The sequence below is a fragment of the Heterodontus francisci genome, chromosome 4 (genome assembly GCF_036365525.1).
Source record: "Heterodontus francisci isolate sHetFra1 chromosome 4, sHetFra1.hap1, whole genome shotgun sequence".
Classification (NCBI taxonomy): domain Eukaryota; kingdom Metazoa; phylum Chordata; class Chondrichthyes; order Heterodontiformes; family Heterodontidae; genus Heterodontus; species Heterodontus francisci.
In genome coordinates, this window is record NC_090374.1 from 95,772,137 (window position 1) to 95,793,823 (window position 21,687).

General features: G+C 44.0%; 1 protein-coding gene across 6 annotated transcripts in view; it reads left to right on the top strand.

Moving 5' to 3' along the window:
- Positions 1 to 21,687, top strand: part of LOC137369151 (dmX-like protein 1) — a 289,553-nt gene that overhangs the window by 237,307 nt on the left and 30,559 nt on the right. For all 6 annotated transcript variants that reach the window (XM_068029885.1, XM_068029888.1, XM_068029887.1 and 3 more), the window contains one exon: positions 18,042 to 18,102. In XM_068029885.1, the coding sequence (XP_067885986.1) occupies positions 18,042 to 18,102 (61 nt within the window). The remainder of the gene's footprint in view (positions 1 to 18,041; positions 18,103 to 21,687) is intronic.

Below are 21,687 nucleotides of genomic sequence, written 5' to 3' on the forward strand. Positions count from 1 at the left end.
TAGCCTCCTAAGTCTAAATTTTGGTGTAGAGGGTCAAAAAGGCAAATAATACTGTTTTGCTACAGATGGCTTCAATGTACTGTGTAAATATGATTTTTTTTATTCTACCTTGTCGCATCTATTAGGCCATCAGACTTGCCATTTATAAAGCGTGAACTTCAGTCTTAAAGTTGTCTCAGCTCTAACAATAGGGGCATTTTATCATGGGCGAGCGCATGGGTTTGGGTGTGGGTGGGAGGGGTGTTAAGTGGAAAAACATGAGAATGTTGAGAAACCCAGTACAAACTGCCGACTTCCACTTTAACTCCACATTAGGCTGCATGCACGCAACCTCCTCGGGAAAGGGGGTTTGTCAATTTCAATATGGTAATTGCTCAACTACAGTGTTAGTAACATAGCTATTGCAATTTAACTGTAGGTCCTTGGGTTTCCCAGATTTCCTGGAACTGGCCAATGAAAGCAAGGCAGGGGCACAGCAGTAATTGAGGATGCTGAAAACATGATAGAGAAATGTGCCAATAAGTAGTGACACAGCCGCTTTCTTTCATGCTTGTGTGAAAGGCTGTGTTCACAGTATTTTTGCTGGAAGATAACTTCTACAACTTTCGACGTGTCACCTGCACTTTGGAGGTTTGTACGTCAGATCAGAGCTCCAAAGTACAGATCAGTCAGCTTTGCATGTCTGTTACTTTGGACTTCAGATGAAGACCAAGATGACTAGCACCAGCAGGAGCAGCAACAACCTGCAGTTCCACAGGAGTGAGGGATCAACGAAGAGGTGCTGCTCGCAGGAGGCCATACCCAGCACACAGGGTCAACAGGCAGGGGATAAGCTTCCTCAACATGTTGGAACACCAGTTTCTCAGGAGGCTTATGGTGTCCCGTCATGTGGTGGCAAACATTTGCAACCTGCTGGAAAAAGACCTACTGCCAAGTGAACCTGGTGGCCATGCTTTAGCACTGTTTGTCAAAGTCACCACCACCCTCAATTCCTTTGCCCCTTGATCAGTCCAGGGCTCTGGAGATATTTGCAGATCTCGCTGTCGGTGGCCCACAAATGCATAAGCCAGGACAAGCTGTTATGTCAGTTTTGCCTGCAATGATGCAGGCAAAATGAACAGACGCTCAGGTTAGCAGCTCCAACCAGCCATTTAGGATTGAGATGAGAAGTTTCTTCACTCAAAGGGTTGTGAACCTTTTGAATTCTCTATCCCAGAGAACTGTGAATGCTCATTCGTTGAATATATTCAAGACAGAGGTCAATAGGAAGGAAGCACTGAGGGTGCCAAGGGCACAAAATGTATTCTGGGTGGGGGCTTCAATGTTCATCACCAAGAGTGGCTCGATAGCACCACTACTGACCGAGTACTAAAGGACATAGCTGCTAGACTGGGTCTGTGGCAGGTGGTGGGGGAACCAACACGAGGGAAAAACATACTTGACCTTGTCCTCACCAATCTGCCTGCCGCAGATACATCTGTCCATGACTGTATTGGTAGGAATGACCACCGCACAGTCCTTTTGGAGACGAAGTCCCGCCTTCACATTGAGGATACCATCCATCGTGTTGTGTGGCACTATCACCGTGCTAAATGGGATAGACTTCGAACAGATCAAAATGAGGTGTCAACCTGGTGAAGCTACAACCCAGGACTATGTGCATGCCAAACTGCATAAGCAGCATGCAATAGACAGAGCTAAGTGATCCCATAAGCAATGGATCAGATCGAAGCTCTGCAGTCCTGCCACATCCAGCCATGAATGGTGGTGGACAATTGAACAACTAACTGGAGGAGGTGGCTCCACAAATATCCCCATCCTCAATGGTGGGGGAGTCCAGCACATCAGTGCGAAAGATAAGGCAGATGCATTTGCAACAATCTTCAGCCAGAAGTGCCGAGTTGATGATCCATCTCGGCCCCCTCTTGAAGTCTCCAGCATCACAAATGCCAGTCTTCAGCCAATTCGATTCACTCCGCGTGATATCAAGAAATGTCTGAGAGCACTGGATACTGCAAAGGCTATGGGTCCTGACAATATTCCGGCAGTAGTACTGAAGACCTGTGTTCCAGAACTTGCCGCACCCCTAGCCAAACTGTTCCAGTATAGCTGCAACACTGGCATCTACCTGGCAATGTGGAAAATTGTCCAGGTCTGTCCTGTACGCAAAAAGGAGGACAAGTCCAACCCGGCCAATTACCACCCCATCAGTCTACTCTCAATCATCAGCAAAGTGATGGAAGGTGTCATCAACAGTGCCATCAAGCAGCATTTGCTTAGCAATAACCTGCTCAGTGATACCCAGTTTGGGTTCCGACAGGGCCACTCAACACCTGACCTCATTGCAGCCTTGGTTCAAACATGGACAAAAGAGCTGAACTCGAGGTGAGGTGAGAGTGACTGCCCTTGACATCAAGGCAGCATTTGACAGAGTATGGCATCAAGGAGCCCTAGCAAAACTGGAGTCAATGGGAATCAGGGGGAAAAACACTCTGCTGGTTATAGTCATACCTAGCGCAAAGGAAGATGGCTGTGGTTGTTTGAGGTCAATCATCTGAGCTCCAGGACATCAGTGCAGGAGTTCCTCAGGGTAGTGTCCTAGACCCAACCATCAGCTGCTTCATCAATGACCTTCCTTCAATCATAAGGTCAGAAGTGGGGATGTTCACTGATGATTGCACAATGTTCAGCACCATTCGCGACTCCGCAGATACTGAAGCAGCCTGTGTAGAAATGCAGAAAGACCTGGACAAGATCCAGGCTTGGGCTGATAAGTGGCAAGTAACATTCGCGCCACACAAGTGCCAGGCAATGACCATCTCCAACAAGAGAGAATCTAACCATCCCCCCTTGACATTCAATGACATTACCATTGCTGAATCCCCCACTATCAACATCCTAGAGGCTACCATTAACCAGAAACTGAACTAGAGTAGCCATATAAATACCGTGGCTACAAGAGCAGGTCAGAGGCGAGGAATCCTGCAGCAAGTAACTCACCTGACTCCCCAAAGCCTGTCCACCATCTACAAGGCACAAGTCAGGAGTGTGATGGAATACTGTCCACTTGCCTGGATGGGTGCAGCTCCAATAACACTCAAGAAGCTCGACAGCATCCAGGACAAAGCAGCCCGCTTGATTGGCACACCGACCACAAACATTCACTCCCTCCACCACTGACGCACAGTTGCAGCAGTGTTTACCATCTACAAGATGCACTGCAGCACCGCACCAGGACTCCTTAGACAGCACCTTCCAAACCCGTGACCTCTACCACTTCGAAGGTAGAACAGCAAGATGCATGGGAACATCACCACCTGCAAGTTGCCATCCAAGTCACACACCATCCTGACTTGGAACTATGTCGCCGTTCCTTCACTGTCGCTGGGTCAAAATCCTGGAACTCCCTTCCTAACAGCACTGTGGGTGTTCCTACCCCACATGGCCTGCAGTGGTTCAAGAAGGCAGCTCACCACCACCTTCTCAAGGGCAATTAGGGATGGGTAATAAATGCTGGCCTGGTCAGCGACGCCCACATCCGATGAATGAATTTTTAAAAATTAAACCGCTTTCAGCATTGGGTACATGAACGTGGCACCATGCTCCTGCTGCTAACCTCAGTGGCAATCTCCATCCACACCTCCTTTGTTTTACTTGCAGGCTTCTTCCTCCTATCTATAAGGAAGAGTATCTCCCTTCGGGCCCTTACAGCTCCCAGCAATGCATCAAGAATGGCGTCACTAAAACAAGGTGTAGCCTTTGAATGTCTGGACTCCATTCCTTTGAAGTGCAAAATTGAGTTATCTCTCTCAATTGGGCCATCCTGTAGTGCTACTGATTGTTTTGTTACATAGCTGCTGTTATGGTTAAAATACTCAAAGATTTGGCCTATCAGGTTACGTTATACTAAAACCTGCTTCAGTTAGCTATCTGAAAGGTTTTCTTTCCACCCAGCTTGGTACAGAATTCAAAATGTGTGATCACTGTTGGGACTGCTTTCCTGTTCTATTTTGTTTCATTACTTTAAGCACAAGAGTATACACATCAATTATAAAAACCACAGAATCACATCTTTAGCAAGCTCATGTTATGCAATCCAACATGAGTGCTCAGGCAAATCATATCACAGTTCTTTTTTGAGTTCATGATTCACTGTAAGAACTCAGGTACATCACACCACAATCCATGTGACTGCAGCATACAGTGGTTTAATCAAAACTCTTACATAATTCTACCTTTGATCTTTATATTTCATGCATACTACCACTAATCACAATACATCAAAAGACACACAAGTGACATCAAATATATTAACAGGGAGCCAAAACAATACTTAGCCCATTTCAACCTCAACTAATCCTGTTACCATGGTTATATGGTCTACATAAACTCTTCAGTCACTTTATTACTATGAACACAGTGACCAGGCGAACATCTCTCCAGACCCTCAAGACATGGATGAATGACTTTCACACGTTCTTCAGCTCCTCATTCTTGACTTCGGCCTGCTTCACAAAGCATCCCTGTTCAGCAGTTTTAACTCACTATGTGCTGATCCCACAAACAGCCCAAGACATTGATGTACACAAGTGTGAACTCATTCTCCCACAGTCACCACTCCCAAATGCATGGTGTCCTGATGGAGATAGAGGAAAAGAAGCTAGCTTTACTAAAATTTCACCATTTGAGGACCTTGGTGAATAGTGGAGCATGCTCAAGAGGCCCTATGGCCTACACCTGCTCCTATTTCTTTTCCATTTACCAAAGAATGTATTTTATAAATCATTATCAAAATAAATTTTGTATTAAACGAGCAAATGAAAATTGAAAATATAAAATAAACAAGATAAAAGCATAAACAGGATCAACTTAATTTTATACTTGACTTCAGTTTAAGATTTTTAATCCTTGCAAGAGATGCATTCATTCATATGGTTCTGGGACCAACAACAAAACTGCTCATTGGCAGACACTTTGCTGTGTTGATTTTAAAGTTACAGGGAAAAAGAAGTTTGGTTACATTGGATAGAAAATTGTACAATTACCATTTTTAAATAAAAGGGCCATAGATATGAATAAAGCAAGGCAGTATGGCAAACAGACTTAAATGATTTATTTATTTTCCACTAAAATTAGGTACTCATTTTAATTTACAGTTAATACAACAACGCTATTAACGGTCTTGTAGTTTTATTCCTGTAATATTGTTTGCTTCAGGGGCACACTGAGTTGAAACTTTATAAAACTGGTCAGCGCAGAAAGGCTGGAATATTCCCCAACTTGTTCATCACTCTTAGAGTTAAAACGTGTCTTATGAACATATTCTAGTAACATAGTAATAAAACTATTCTTAACATTTCAGTATTTTTTCATTTGTTTTTGGGATATTCCCAACACTGGAAAGACTGCATTTTTATTGTCCATTCCTAATTGTCTTCAATAGGTGGTAATGGGATATGCTTCTTCCCATTGTTGTACTTGTACTATACTATATTTTATGAGCACAGGTATGTGAGATGCCATTTTCAATGGGAAATAAAGCACAATGTCTTGTAGGTGCAAGTGCTGTAAGGTAAATCTGCAATCCAGCATAGAAATTTCTTCTGATGTACAAACACTTGTACAGTATTATATAGTGTTTACAATACAGAAACATTCAACCCCGCAAGTCTGTGTCTGTGTTTATGCTTCACACGAGCCTCCTTCCACCCTTCTTCATCTAACCCCATCGACATATCTTCTATTGGTCCTTATGTTTTATTGAGTTTCCCCTTAAATGCACCTATGCTAGTCATAAGAATCATAGAAAATTACAGCTCAGAAGAAGGCCGTTCAGCCCATTGAATCTGTGTCAGCTCCTTTGAGAAGCAATCCAGTTAGTACCAACCCCAACTCTTTCCCCATATTCCTGAAAAAACATTTCTCCTTCAATAGTCGTCACCTCAACTTCTCTTTATCGTAGCAAGTTCCACATTCGAACCACTCTGGGGGTTAAGCGTTTCTCCTGAATTCTCTATTGGATTTATTAATGACCATCTTATATTTATGACCTGTAGTTTTGGTCTGCCTTTGCAAGTGGAAGGATCTTCTCTATGTCTACCCTATCATAAGCAGCAAGACCTTTATCAGGTTATCCCTCAGTCTTCAAAGCTTTCTGAGTTTTTTTTTATAGTAGAGCCCTAGCCTGTTCAGTCTTTCATAACGTAGGAAATATGAACAGGAGTGATTCATACAGCACCTCGAGCTTACTTTGCCATTCAATAAGATCATGGCTGATCTTTGACCGCAACCAATTAAAAATTCTGTTTTCTATTTTTCCTACCAAAGTTAGTAGCCTCACATTTCCCCACATTATACTTTATCTGCCACCTTGCCCGATCATTCAACTTATCTATATCCCTTTTCAGAATCCTTGTGTTCTCCGGACAGTCTACTTAATTTGTCTGTATCCCTTTGCAGACTTCAGTGTCCTCTGAGTGGCCCACTCCCGCTCCTCTGTTCTTTACTCCCCACCTAGCTTTGTATCCTGAGCATACCTGGATTTGTCACACTTGGTCCCTTCATCTAAATCATAAATATAGATTGTTAAATAGCTGAGGCCCCAGCACTGATCTTTGTGGCACCCCATTAGCTACAGTCTGCAAACCTGAAAATAACCCATTTATTTCTACTCTGGTCTTTAACCAATCCACTATCCATGCTAATATATTACCCCCAACCCCATGAGCCCTAATCTTTTGCGTGGCACCTTATCGAATGCCTTTTGAAAATCCAAATATGCTACATCCACTGGTTTCCCCTTTATCTATACTGCTAATTAAATCCTCAAAAACTTTTATTTATCAAATACGATTCCTCATTCATAAGACCATGGTGACTTTGTCTAATCACATTATGATTTTCTAAGTGCCCTGTTGCCACTTCTTTAATAATGCATTCCAACATTTTCCTGATGACTGATGTCGAGCTAAGTGGCTTGTAGTTCCCCGTTTTCTGTCTCCCTCTTTTCTTGAATAGCAGTGTCTGATGAAGGGTCACTGACCTGAAACGTTAACTCTGCTTTTCTCTCCACAGATGCCGCTGGACCTGCAGAGTATTTCCAGCATTTCTTGTTTTTGTTTCAGATTTCCAGCATCTGCAGTATTTTGCTTTTATTTTGGTGTTATATTTGCTACCTGGGTCTGTTCCAAAATCTAGGGAATTTTGGAAGATCACAACCAGTGCATCCAGTACATTTGCAACCCCCTCTTTTAGAACTACAGGAAATAGGTCATCAGGTCCATTGTTCTTGATGGTTTGTAGTCCATTAATTTCTCCAGCACTTTTTTTTTTTTACTAATCATTACTTTTAAGTTCCTCACGATCATTCAACCTTCAGTTCCCCACTACTTCTGGTATGTTTTTTGTGCCTTCAACTGTGAAAACAGATGCAAAATATTTGTTTATTATCTCTGCCATCTCCTTATTTCTCCAATAAAAGCAAAATACTGCGGATGCTGGAAATGTGAAATAAAAACAGAAAGTGCTGGAAATATTCAGCAGGTCTGGCAGCATCTGATCATTTTAATGGGATGTATATGCGTTCAGAATTGTGAAATATTTCATTAAATGTTTGCCATTACTTATCTACTGTCATACCTTTTAACCCAATTTCCCAATCTACCTTAGCCACCTTGTCCCTCATACCTATGTAATTAGCTTTACTTAAGTTTAAGTTTCTAGTTTCAGACTTAAACTCACTCTCAAACTCAGTGAAATTCATCATATTGTGATCATTCTCTTCTTAGGAGAATACTAATTAACCCTGTCTCATGACACAAGACAAGACCTACAATAGCCTGTTTCCTGGTTGGCTTTTTAAAAATTTGTTTGTGGGATGTGGGCGTCGCTGACTAGGCCAGCATTTGTTGCCCATCCCTAATTGCCCTTGAACTTTTCACATTTCAGAGGGCATTTAAAAGTTGTCAGGACAGCAGATTATTTCCTTCCCAGATGGGTTTTTTACAACAATCAGCAATGGTTTAATGGTCAGCATTAGACTAGTTTTTTTAAATTCCTGATCTTGGGATTACTAGTCCAGTGACATTAGCGCTACACCACTGCCTCCCCACGGCGTATTGTTCTAGGAAACAGCCTGGAGTGCATTTCATGAACTCGTTCTTCAAACTACTTTTACTAATTTGGTTTGTGTGGTTTATGTAAAGATTGAAGTTCCTCACTATCATTACATTACCTTTGTTAAAGCTCCTACTGTCAGGGGACCTATAAACTATTACCACCATTTTTTCCTGCCCCTTGTTATCTTATTTTCACCCATACGATTCTATTTCCTTCTCTTCCGAACCAAGATCCTTCTTCGCTATTATCCTTGTGTCATCATTTATTATCAGAGCAACTCCTCTTTTTCCATTCTGTCTATCTTTTCAAAACACCAAGTACCCTGGAATATTTATTTCTCAACCTTGGTCGCCATGTAGCCACATCTCTGTAATGGTTATTAGATCAAACTCATTTATCTCTGTGCCATTAATTTGTTTATCTTGTTCTGAATGCTTCGTGCATTCAGGTAAAGCACCTTTAATTTTAACGTAACAATTTTCCCTCATTTGAACTCATTGCTGATGCACTATTACTATTGAACTCTCTTCCTTCCTGTCACACTCTGCTTATCTTTACCCAAGTAGCTACACTGCCCTACGGCCTTGACTTTTCTCTTCAAATTTATATATTCCCCCTCAGCTAAACCCTCCCTCACCCCTTTGCTTTTTTTTTTAGTTTAAAGCCCTATCTACAGCCCTATTTGCTCGATTCCCAGTACTAGTTACCCTGGTCCCAACCCAGTTTAAGTGGAGTCCATCCAGAAGGAACTGTTCCCTCTTTCCCCAGTAGTCTCTGCCCCATGGATCGAAACTCCCACAACATTCTTTGAGCCATACATTCAACTCTCAGACTGTTTGATTCGATGCCAATTTGTGCATGGCTCAGGTAGTAATCCAGAGATTATTGCCTTTGAGATTCTGCTTATTAATTTGACCCCTAGCTCTTCAAACACCCTCAGCGGAACCACATTCCTTGTTCTACATATGTCATCAGTTTCTACATGGACCACAACAACTGAACCCTGATTTACGGGAGGAGATAGAATTAATCCTGGTATCAGGCAGGCAACACAGCCTTTGGGACTCCTGATCACAACTGCAGAGAATAGTATCTATCCCCCTGACTATATTATCCATTACCACGACCACATTCCCTTTTACTCCCCCTATTTGAATGGCCTCCTTTACCATGGTGCTGTGGTCAAATTGCTCATACTGCCCTGCAGTCTTTGTTCTCATTCATACAGGTAGAAAGTACCTGTTGAAGGTCAAAGGCTGAGGCTCCCATATCACTGCATCCTGGGTCCCCATACCTGCCTGCTTTGCAGTCACATCTTCCTGTACCAGACCACTGATCAAATAGAAACTACTACCTAGTCTAGGGGTGTGACTGACTCCTGGATGAAAGCGTCCAGATAACACACCACCTCCCTGGTGCATCACAATGTCTGCAGCTTGGATTCCAGTTCAACAACTCAGCCAAAGTTCTTCAAGATGCAGACACAGTTATTTGGGATCTCACTGGTCTCCACCAACTCCCACATGCTGCAGTTATGACACCCACCTGCCCTGCCATCGAACTTGTTTTATATATTTAGTTAGTTAAGATTTTAAATACTCAATATTTTTAGTTTAATTAATGAGTTTATCTAGTTTAAGTTATTGATATAATAAAGGAACAAAGTTTCCCATGCTCTTAGTTCAAACCAATGCCCTAACTTAAAGAGCAAAAGAAAGTAAAACTCACTAGCTAATCACCTAGCTGCTGTCCTGTGACATCACTCATTGATTATTTTTTGCGCCTTCTGCTCCTTTTATCTCCTTCACTCTGGGTTGCTTGTCCCGCTGTCACTGTTCAAGGGGAGGCGGTGGTGTTGTAGGATTGTCACTGGACTAGTAACCCAGGGTATAGCTCTGGGGACATGGATTTGAATCCCTCCACAGCAGAAGGTGGAATTTGAATTCAATTAATAAATCGGGAATCAAAATAGAAAAACCATTGTTGATTGTTGTAAAAACCCATCTGGTTCACTAATGTCCTTCAGGGAAGGAAAATGCCGTCCTTACCTGGTCTGGCCTACATGTGACTCCAGACCCACAGCAATATAGTCGACTCTTAAATGCCCTCTGAAATGCCGAGCAAGCCACTCAGTTATATCCAACTGCTACGAAGTCAATGAGGAATGAAACTGGATGGACCATCTGGCATCAAGCCAGGCACCGCCAGGACAGGCCCAGCAGAGGTGGCAGCACAGTGGTATACAGTAGGGAGGCAGTTGCCCTAGGAGTCCTCAACATCGATTCTGGACCCTATGAAGTCTCATGGCATCAGATCAAACATGGGCAAGGAATCTCTTACTGATTGCCACCTACCCCCACCCCTCCCCCATCCTCATCTGATGAATCAGTTCTCCTGCATGTTGAACAGCACTTGGAAGAAGCACTGAGGGTGGCAAGGGTGCAGAATATACTCTGGGTGGTGGACTTCAATGTCCATCACCACGAGTGACTCGGTAGCACCACCATCGACCAAGCTGGCCAAGTCCTAAAGGACATAGATTGCTGAACTAGGTCTGCGGCAGGTAGTGAGGGAACCAACAAGAGGGAAAAACATACTTGACCTCGTCCTCACCAATCTGCCTGCCGCAGATGTATCTGTCCATGACAGTATTGGTAGGAGTGACCACCACGCAATCCTTGTGGAGACAAAGTCTCGTCTTCACATTGAGGATACCCTCTGTCATGTTGCGTGGCACTATCGCCGTGCTAAATGGGATAGATTTCCAACAGATCTAGCGATGCAAAACTGGGCATGCGTGAGGCGTTGTGGGCCATCAGCAGCAGCAGCGGCAGAATTGTACTCAACCACAATCTGTAACCTCATGGCGCAGCATATCCCCCACTCTACCATTACCATCAAGCCAGGGGACCAACCCTAGTTCAATGAAGAGTGAAGAAGGGCGTGCCAGGACCAGCACCAGGCATACCTCAAAATGAGATGTCAACCTGGTGAAGCTACAACCCAAGACTACTTGCGTGCCAAACTGCGTAAGCAGCATGCAATAGACAGAGCGAGGTGAGCTCATAACCAACGGATCAGATCTAAGCTCTGCAGTCCTGCCACATCCAGTCGTGAATGGTGGCGGACAATTAAACAAATAACTGGAGGAGGTGGCTGCACAAATATCCCCATCTTCAATGATGGGGGGGGCCCAGCACATCACATAAGGCTGAAGCGTTTGCAACAATCTTCAGCCAGAAGTGCCAAGTGGATGATCCATCTCAGCCTCCTCTTGAAGTCCCCAGCATCACAGATGCCAGTCTTCAGCCAAATCGATTCACTCCGTGTGATGTCAAGAAACAACTGAAGGCACTGGATACTGCAAAGGCTATGGGCCCTGACAACATTCCAGCAATAGTACTGAAGACCTATGCTCCAGAACTTGCCGCGTCCCTTGCCAAGCTGTTTCAGTACAGCTATAACACTGACATCCACCTGGCAATGTGGAAAATTGCCCAGGTATGCCCTATACACAAAAGCAGGACAAATCCAACCCTGCTAATTACCACCCCATCAGTCTACTCTCGATCATCAGTCAAGTGATGGAAGGTGTCATCGACAGTGCGATCAGGCGACACTTGCTTAGCAATATCCTGCTCAGTTTGGGTTCCTTCAGGGCCACTTAGCTCATGACCTCATTACAGCCTTGATTCAAACATGGACATAAGAGCTGAACTCGAGAGGTGAGGTGAGAGTGACTGCCCTTGATATCAAGGCAGCATTTGACAGAGTATGGCATCAAGGAGTCCTAGCAAAACTGGAGTCATTGGGAATCGGGGAAAACTCTCCGCTGGTTGGAGTCATACCTAGCTCAAAGGAAGATGATTGTGGTTGTTGGAGGTCAATCATCTCAGCCCCAGGATATCACTACAGGAGTTCCTGAGGATTGTGTCCTGGGCCCAACCATCTTCAACTGCTTCATCAGTGACTTTTCTTCAATCATAAGGTCAGAAGTGGGGATGTTTGCTGATAATTGCACAAATTCAGCACCATTCGCGACGACTCTGATACTGAAGCAGGCTGTGTTGAAATGCAGCAAGACCTGGACAATATCCAGGCTTGGGCTTATAAATGGCAAGCAACATTCGCACCACACAAGTGCCAGGCAATGGCCATCTCCAACAAGAGAGAATCAGACTATCTCCCCTTGACATTCAATGGCATTACGATTGCTGAATCCCCCACTATCAACATCCTGGGGGTTACCGTTGACCAGAAACTGAACTGGAGTAGCTGTATAAATACCGTGGCTACAATTACAGGTCAGAAGCTAGGAATCCTGTGGCGACTAACTCACCACCTGACTCCCCAAAGCCTGTCCACCATTTACAAAGCACAAGTCAGGAGTGTGATGAAATACTCTCCACTTGTCTGGATGGGTGCAGCTCCAACAACACTCAAAGCTCAACACCATCCAGGACAAAGCAGCCCGCTTGATTGGCACACAATTCACAAACATTCAATCAGTCCAACACTGACGCACAGTGGCAGCAGTGTGTACCATCTACAAGATGCACTGCAGCACCGCACCAGGGCTCCTTAGACAGCACCTTCCAAACCCATGACCTCTACCACCTAGAAGGACAAGGCAGCACCACCACCTGCAAGTTCCCCTCCAAGCCACACGCCATCCTGACTTGGAACTCTATCACCTTTCCTTCACTGTTGCTGCGTCAAAATCCTAGAACTCCTTTCCTAACAGCACTGCGGGTGTACCTACCCCACATGGACTGTAGCGGTTCCAGAAGGCAGTTCAGCACCACCTTCTCAAAGCCAATTACGGATGGGCAATAAGCGCTGGTCTAGTCAGCAACGCCCACATCCCATGAATGAATAAAAAAAAGTATTGTCGAGCCTCTGCTTCCGCTCCTTTTATCCTAACCGCTCTTGGTCGCTGCTCCCAATCTCACTGTGCTCTCAGGCCTCCGCTCCCGCTTTTTTATCTTGATAGATATAACCCCTCAGTTCTGGTATCATTCTGGTAAGTCTTCTATGCACCTTCTGCAGTACCTGTATATCCTTTCTAATAATATGAAGACCAGAACTGTTTACAGTACTCCAAATGTCGTCTAACCAAGGTTCTGTACAAGTTTAACATAACTAATTTGCTTTACAATTTTATCTATGCAGAAATGAAACCCTGGTGCTTCGTTTGCTTTTTTAATGGCCTTATTAACCTCTGTCGCTACTTTTCACAATTTGTTTATTTGTACCCCCAGATCCTCCTACTCTGCTACCCCACTTCGGCACTTATTTTCCATGGAGCATGTGGCCTTCCTTTATTCTTTCTAGCAAAATGTATCAACTCACACTAATCTTTATTGATGTTAATTTGCCACTTGCTCACCCATTCCACAAATTTATTAATGTCTTTCTGTATTTTGTCTCAGACCTCCTCTATAAACTATTCGCCCCCAATTTGGTGTCGTCCACAAATTTTGAAATTCTACTTCAGAGTCCCAGTGAAAATGTGTCCCGTACTGTTTTCTTCAGTAGACATGCATTGCCAGTGCTACCTTTTATCTCTCTCCCACACTCCCCTTTAACATTTCAAGTAAATTTGCTTCTGAATAAATTATCTTAAATTTTAGAAGTCATAAAATCACAAAAGCCCCAGTTACAGTTCAGTACGTCTGTCGTTGGCAGCAATGTCATGGGGCAGTTAAGATTGGGGAGAGACCACTTGACTGTCAATTCTTGATTAGGAAAACTAATCCTCTGAGAATCTTCTGATTCCTAAAGAAAATTAATATTAACTTCGTTATTAATATTAACTGCCATTTGTATTCAAAACTTCTTTACGTATTGTTGGTGAATTTAATGTACAAGAAGCTTCAATAGTAGGGATAACATGAGCTCTTCAGGCCTCCCTGCCATCACAATTCAGCAGTGACATATCAGTCATTTGTTCCCTGTTTCTGGCCTCGCTGTCAGTAAGAATGGAGATTTCAGCACCAATATGAGACTCCATATTGTCAGATTTGACAAGTCACACGGAATCATTCTTTGGATCAGTCAGTCAACTTACGAAGCAAACCCTTATCCTTTTTGACAATCCAAATTGGAGAGTAAGATATGTTAGGCTAGGACAGTGAAATGTTTGATTTGGAGCTTTTCAGGATGACGTGAAATTGTCAAATTCTGCTTAATCCCAGCTTTTTCAGCAATCTGAATGGTATTTATAAATTAGACGGTACGTCCAGCAAATTTAGTTTGTGAACGGTTGCTTTATTAAATTTCCACATTTTCATTTACTGGTGGAAAGGATTTTCTAGGGATATCACCCAAATCTTTTATTAAATATCTTTGGTTAAATCTATAAACTATTGCATATATCTTCCAGTTATAAAGATATGGGATTGTCCATGAATTACTTGCTAACCGACCACCTAAAGTGGTTACACGCATAACCGCTTATCAAGTTCTTGCTATCAGTTTACATCTACACAAGCTAATACAACCTTCATTTGAACCTTTGACCAGTGATTTTTAAACTATTATCCTGGGAAATTACTTTGTATCCTGATGCTCATTTCAGCTTACCTTGGATTAAGATAGGGTCATTGTCTGCTTAACCATAAACTCTTTGGTACTCTCTGAATTCGGTTTAACTTGGGAAGAAATTTTCCAATTCTTGCATGTGATACCTCTTGGTGGGATCTTGCTAGTAATGAGCATTGCACAGTATAAATGTCAAAAAGGCTCTTGCTTCTGAAGTGGAAAGAATCCTGCAGCTCCAAGAGTTGTCTTTGTAGCTCAGCGCAAGGAGGCGAAAGGTTTATGTGCTTCTGATCAAACAGTAGGCATCTGTATGTTCTGCTCCTTGTGTAAACCCTCAAGGATGGGAAAATTAGTAGAAGGATAATCATTATATCTAAGATAAATCTTTCTACTTTTATGTTTTTCACTAATGATTATGTCAGCACCTTTGGTTAGACAGAATGCTTTCCTTTGATTGTGCTGACTGTACATCTTAATGCAAGTCTTATTAGGTCATCTCAAGTTTTACCATATCCCATTCGTGCCATATTGTTGGCTTGATGGCAGCATCCTGTCAGTGACCACACATGTTGCTATTGCATAGTAGCACTGTGAAACAGCTAGCTTCATCTGTTGCTTAAATTTTTGGGATACATTACCCTTCTAGGGTAATCTGAGGTAGACTGGGCACTTTTCAGGGCCGGAAATGGCGACCTTAGGCCTGTTCATAGGTATGCACGATATACAGCGAGAAATGATCTGATCGGGGTAGCCATTGGCACACAGGATGTCTTTGATTTGCCCTATTTCAGCATCAAGCTTGCATGGTGAGCAAATGGCTCGGGCCCTATTTATGAGGTTGTCAATAAGGCCAATCTTATAGCGTGTGGAACTGTAAGAATCCCAACGCGTGTATTGACCAGTGAAGGTAGGCTTGAGGAAGACTATGGTAGAGAAACCCTTAGCAGATTTCTCAACTCGTACGTCGAGGAAAGGGAGCTCCTTTGACTGCTGCGTTTCAAAGGTGAATTTGAGCACAGAATGGAGCCCATTAAGACATGAGATTGTCAGTCGGGCTCTCAGTGTGACGCATTTGTGCATACTGAAAGCTACATATATTAATACACAGGGCCCTGTTCTTTGCAGACAGAAAGAGCATGTACACACATTGTGCCTCTTTCAGCTAAACAAAATAAGTGGCAGCCATTCGCTGGTTCATTCCTCAGGGCAATGCCTTGACCAATCACAGTCAAGCTGCCTGGTTTAAATTTCAAACAAAGCTTGGCAGTTAACTGTCAGTCACCAAAACCTGGTGCATTCTCAATGTCAATGCTTCTACCAATCAAAGTCCACTTGCCAACCAATCAGCACTCTCTTCTCATATAGTATAAATTTGTTGCTTTTCCTTACTTTGGTATTCTTGTGAATTGTCTTGAGTGCAAGGCGAAAAGCTTCAATAAAATGTCTCTGCTTTCAACAATACTCAGGTTAATATTTTGCAAGTCGTTTTCATTTTAACATCTTTGAAGCATGTCGTTTTTAATTATACTTTGAAATATCTGATGGCCTATGCAGTTGCTGGATTGAAAGGTTTTACACTGCTTCCCTTCAATTCTATCAATCCACTATATAGCAGTTAAAAGTTTCTGTTCATTTCTGTTTTCCTTACATGCTCCTTCCTCTGTTGCTTATCTTTGAATGTTAAAGAAAATTCAGCTAAGTTTAATGGAATCAGAAAGGATTTTTCAAAAAAGGTAAGTTGACAGCAATATCAGAGCTCTTTAGATTTGTGTCGCAAGTTGAATGGTCAGTGTTTATGTCTATAGCCAGTTGGAGTTCTATCTTATCTTACCATTCCCTTCAATATTTCCAGATATTATTCTGTTCCCTTAATAGTCTAAATATGGAAGGAAAGTTCTGGACCTTACAGTATAAAATTTATCACCTTATTTGAAAAGACTGTCTTGATATAAATTGCCTGGTGAGCAGTGAATACAGACATCAGTTTATTTTTAAATATAAAATGTGTACTAACTTGTAATGATACTGGACTGGTAACGCAGAGGCCTGGAATAATAGAGAATGAGAGTTCAAATGCTACCATGGTAATTTGAGAATTTGCATTGTTTAATAATCTGGAAATAAAAAGCAAGTATCAATAAAAGTGACCATGAAGCTGTCTGATTGTCGTAATTGGTTCACTAATGTTCTTTCGGGAGGGAAATGCGCAGTCTTTGCCTGCCTTGGCCTATATTTGACTGCAGACCCCCACCAGAGTGGTTTACACTTAACTGCTTTCTAAAGTCGCTTCACCAGACGTTCAGTAGTGTCAAACTGCTATAAAGAATCAACACACGGCCTGCAGCAAGCAGTTCAAGCAGGCCTACCACTATTTCCTGGCAATGGACAATATTTGCCAGCCTCACCAACAGCACCCGCATCCTGAGTGAATTTTCAAAAACTATTGAAGTTTAATTCCCTGCCGTGGAAAAAAATTGTTCTAGATCAGTCCTTTTGGGCATAGATATTCTTCAGCTAGAATCATTGGCCATATTTGCATATTGGTCCACCCATATTATTTTGAATGATGGCAAAATAGTATTTTTCAGACTCTTCGTAAATTAAGTTCAATTTATTAATATTGAATTATCATAAATTGTTTTCAAAGTGCACAAACCAGTCTATGTTGTTTTAAAATAAACTCTTTAGTACCAAAAAATGGAAGATATTGTGCAGGGAATATTTGAATGTGATTGTTCTACATGTGAAAGTGAGGTCATGAGTTATACAGTCCTTCCTCATGGATGGAATATAGTGGCATTCTAAAGCATCAGCTTCCTGTGCTCTCTCCTTTTTATGCAACTTGTGTCCCAGCTTCATATTAAAATGTTAAAGTAAACTTTTTAGGAGAGGTGTTTCAATGCGAAATGGTGATCTTTTCACATGTTTGGAGTATTTTTGAAGAAGTGTCATACAGATAGAATGCTGAGAATCAGAATGGTGTATTGTATTAACTGTGTAATGTACACAATGGCTCAATAACTGATGCTCTCTGTGCCAGAAATAATGATACCATATGTTGTGTCACTTTCACTTAAGATAGTAAAACATTTGGTCAGGTGCAACTGGGGCCATGCCTATAGGACAGAGAATTATCCTTGAAGTTTGACTTCAAAAAGAATGGCACATAAACAGATTGTAATGCGATTGCTGTTGGTGCAGGTCAAGAAAAAAACAATGTCATTTTTTTATGTAGCAGTAGGCTTTTTGAATTGGGCAGTAAAATTTAGTATCATTAACATGCTCATACTTGCTGTGCACCAAAAGGCTTTCAAATAATACATTGTAAATATTGCTGCATATGTTTTTAGTTTAACAGTGTGCAATCTTCACTTTGACAGATGATCAAGAGGAACATGAATAATGCCAGGAGGATGGCTTCACATCCAACATTACCTTACTGTGAGTGTACATGCAGAATGTTTGACACTGTGTTATTGATGGTCAGGAGTTAATGGTAGTGTGCTATCTTTTTGTTACTAAGTTACCCCTGTCAACATGATCACATTTTCTGCTTTACTGCTCAAGAGTTAATCTTCAGATAAAGATTAAATTTTGAGTTCCAGATCTGCTTTTCAAAATCAAAACATTAGAATAAACTAAATAAAACTTTTTGTTACATGTTTTTGTTTTAAGGAGTAGTGATAAAACAATTTGGGGTTGTGGTTTTGAAAAGTTATAAATTCTGATGGTGCAAGGGGATCATTAAGGTGCATGTGCGGGTTTGTTGCACGGGATTAGGCCTCATGGAGTTGGGGGTAATATGTTAGCATGGATAGATGTTCAAGATGGCTCCTGGGCTGGAAGCTCCCTAGGAAGCTCCCTTGCTGTTCAACTCTATCCATGGCCATCTGCTCCCATCCCTAACGTTTTCTCCCCCAATCTGCCCTCTTAAACTGTTTAAATTCCCCTGGCTCTTTAAATCAGTTCATTTTAGCCCTATCTAAAAGTTAACAGTTAGTTTAGTGTATGTTACCTGGGCCCACTGCCCTCCCCAGCCACACCTGCTCTTTGTTTTCTCAATGAAATTGATCCGGATGAAACTGACGAGCACAGCTGCCGATACTTCAATCTCCGATCCTGCTGTCTTCACAGTCCAGAGTGTCTGCAGCCACGGCATGCGGTAAGTCCATTGAGGTGAAGAAGGAGCTGCGGGACCCGAGAGAAGTCCTGTGAAAAGGTGCCCCGAACACCCAAAACATCCACGAACGGCCCCCCCGGCCGCAACTTCAAAGCGCCCGCGGGAGATGGCTCGGAGAGCATCTGCAGCGCACTGTCGGCAATGCTGCATGCCTTTATTTAAACCACTGCAAAAAAAAAAAAACCCTTAGCAAATGTAATCACCTCTAAGTCTGCCAAATGATGCTTCACCTCCCGAAGGACGTGGATGAGCTTTCCGGACGTCGATGGTGGGCACTGAGGAAATGGCTTATTACCTGCACCAGATTCCACCCCCCCTCCCCCCCCCCCTTTACCCCCCTTCCACCCCCCCCACCCCCGTCCCCTTCCCTGCTCCACCCTCTCAGCTCACCCCCTCACAACCCCGTCCCAGCCCGCCCCCCCCTCGCACCATCTTCACCCCGCACCCCCTTCCCCTGCACCCCCCCCCACCCCCTCCCTCTACCCCTCCCCCTTGCATCCCCTCCTCCCAGCGGCACCATCCTACACCTGTGTAGGGGCCCCAACAACCCCACTGCCTTGTGGGCGTCTCGGGAGAGACCAAGGCTAAGGGAGTAAACCCTAACAGAAAATCCGGAGCGGAACCCCGTAGGCGGTCATGTGTCACCTTTGGCATGTTTCCGGCAGTTCCTGCAGCCATACTGGTGCCAAACGTCGTGTCCTGCACTCCTTTGGACCCCACCAGAAAGGCCGAGAGGGGGGTTTTGACGACTGGGCAACTCTCAACCTCCATAAATCTGCCCAGGCATGCGCCATGGAGAGGTCATTCCATAGTTGCCTCACAGCGACTAAAACAACACGGAAGGCAGCAGTTACGGGTTATAAGTCCAGATAAATTGGCGTAGAAACTGGGCGCCACGGGTTGCCTTTGTCGGTGGGAGAGGTCATTGCACCTCACTGGACAGCTACCGCCCGCCTCAAACCGGGCAGCCCCCGGTCAATAAGGTTCTGTCCCGCCACAGTCTGCCTGCTTCAATGGGTGCTTGGAGCTCAGGATCATTGCCCGAAAGGTGGACTGATACACCGCACCAAACAACATGAAAAAAGGAAAGAAGGTACCAGCCCTTCGCTTTGCAAGCTGGAACGTCAGAACTATGTGTCCTGGCCTGTCGGAAGACCTTACACAAATCAACGATTCTCGGAAGACCGCCATCATTAACAACGAGCTCAGTAGATTCAATGTGGACATTGCAGCACTTCAGGAGACTCGCCTCCCCGCGAGTGGCTCTCTAGCAGAGCAAGACTACACCTTCTTCTGGCAGGGCAGGGATCCTGAAGAACCAAGACAGCATGGAGTGGGCTTCGCCATCAGAAACTCCTTGCTCAGCATGATAGAGCCTCCCTCAAATGGCTCGGAACGCATACTGTCCATCCGACTGCTCACCACCTCTGGTCCAGTACACCTACTCAGCATCTATGCTCCAACACTCTGCTCCGCACCTGAAGCTAAAGACCAGTTCTATGAACAACTCCATAACATCATTAGCAGCATCCCCAACACCGAACACCTATTCCTGCTGGGGGACTTTAATGCCAGGGTTGGGGCCGACCATGACTCATGGCCCTCCTGCCTTGGGCGCTATGGTGTTGGAAGGATGAATGAGAACGGGCAGAGACTGCTTGAGTTGTGTACCTATCATAACCTCTGCATCACCAACTCGTTCTTTCACACTAAACCCTGTCACCAGGTTTCATGGAGGCACCCAAGATCACGTCGTTGGCACCAGCTAGACCTCATTGTCACAAGGCGGGCCGCCTTAAACAGTGTTCAAATCACACGCAGCTTCCACAGTGCGGACTGCGACACCGACCACTCCCTGGTGTGCAGCAAGGTTAGACTCAGACCAAAGAAGTTGCATCATTCCAAGCAGAAGGGCCACCCGCGCATCAACACGAGCAGAATTTCTCACCCACAGCTGTTACAAAAATTTCTAAATTCACTTGTAACAGCCCTTCAAAACACTCCCACAGGGGATGCTGAGACCAAGTGGGCCCACATCAGAGACGCCATCTATGAGTCAGCTTTGACCACCTACGGCAAAAGTGCGAAGAGAAATGCAGACTGGTTTCAATCTCATAATGAAGAGCTGGAACCTGTCATAGCCGCTAAGCGCATTGCACTGTTGAACTACAAGAAAGCCCCCAGCGATTTAACATCCGCAGCACTTAAAGCAGCCAGAAGTACTGCACAAAGAACAGCTAGGCGTTGCGCAAACGACTACTGGCAACACCTATGCAGTCATATTCAGCTGGCCTCAGACACCGGAAACATCAGAGGAATGTATGATGGCATGAAGAGAGCTCTTGGGCCAACCATCAAGAAGATCACCCCCCTCAAATCTAAATCGGGGGACATAATCACTGACCAACGCAAACAGATGGACCGCTGGGTTGAGCACTACCTAGAACTGTACTCCAGGGAGAATGCTGTCACTGAGACTGCCCTCAATGCAGCCCAGCCTCTACCAGTCATGGATGAGCTGGACATACAGCCAACCAAATCGGAACTCAGTGATGCCATTGATTCCCTAGCCAGCGGAAAAGCCCCTGGGAAGGACAGCATTACCCCTGAAATAATCAAGAGTGCCAAGCCTGCTATACTCTCAGCACTACATGAACTGCTATGCCTGTGCTGGGACGAGGGAGCAGTACCCCAGGGCATGCGCGATGCCAACATCATCACCCTCTATAAAAACAAAGGTGACCGCGGTGACTGCAACAACTACCGTGGAATCTCCCTGCTCAGCATAGTGGGGAAAGTCTTTGCTCGAGTCGCTCTGAACAGGCTGCAGAAGCTGGCCGAGCGCG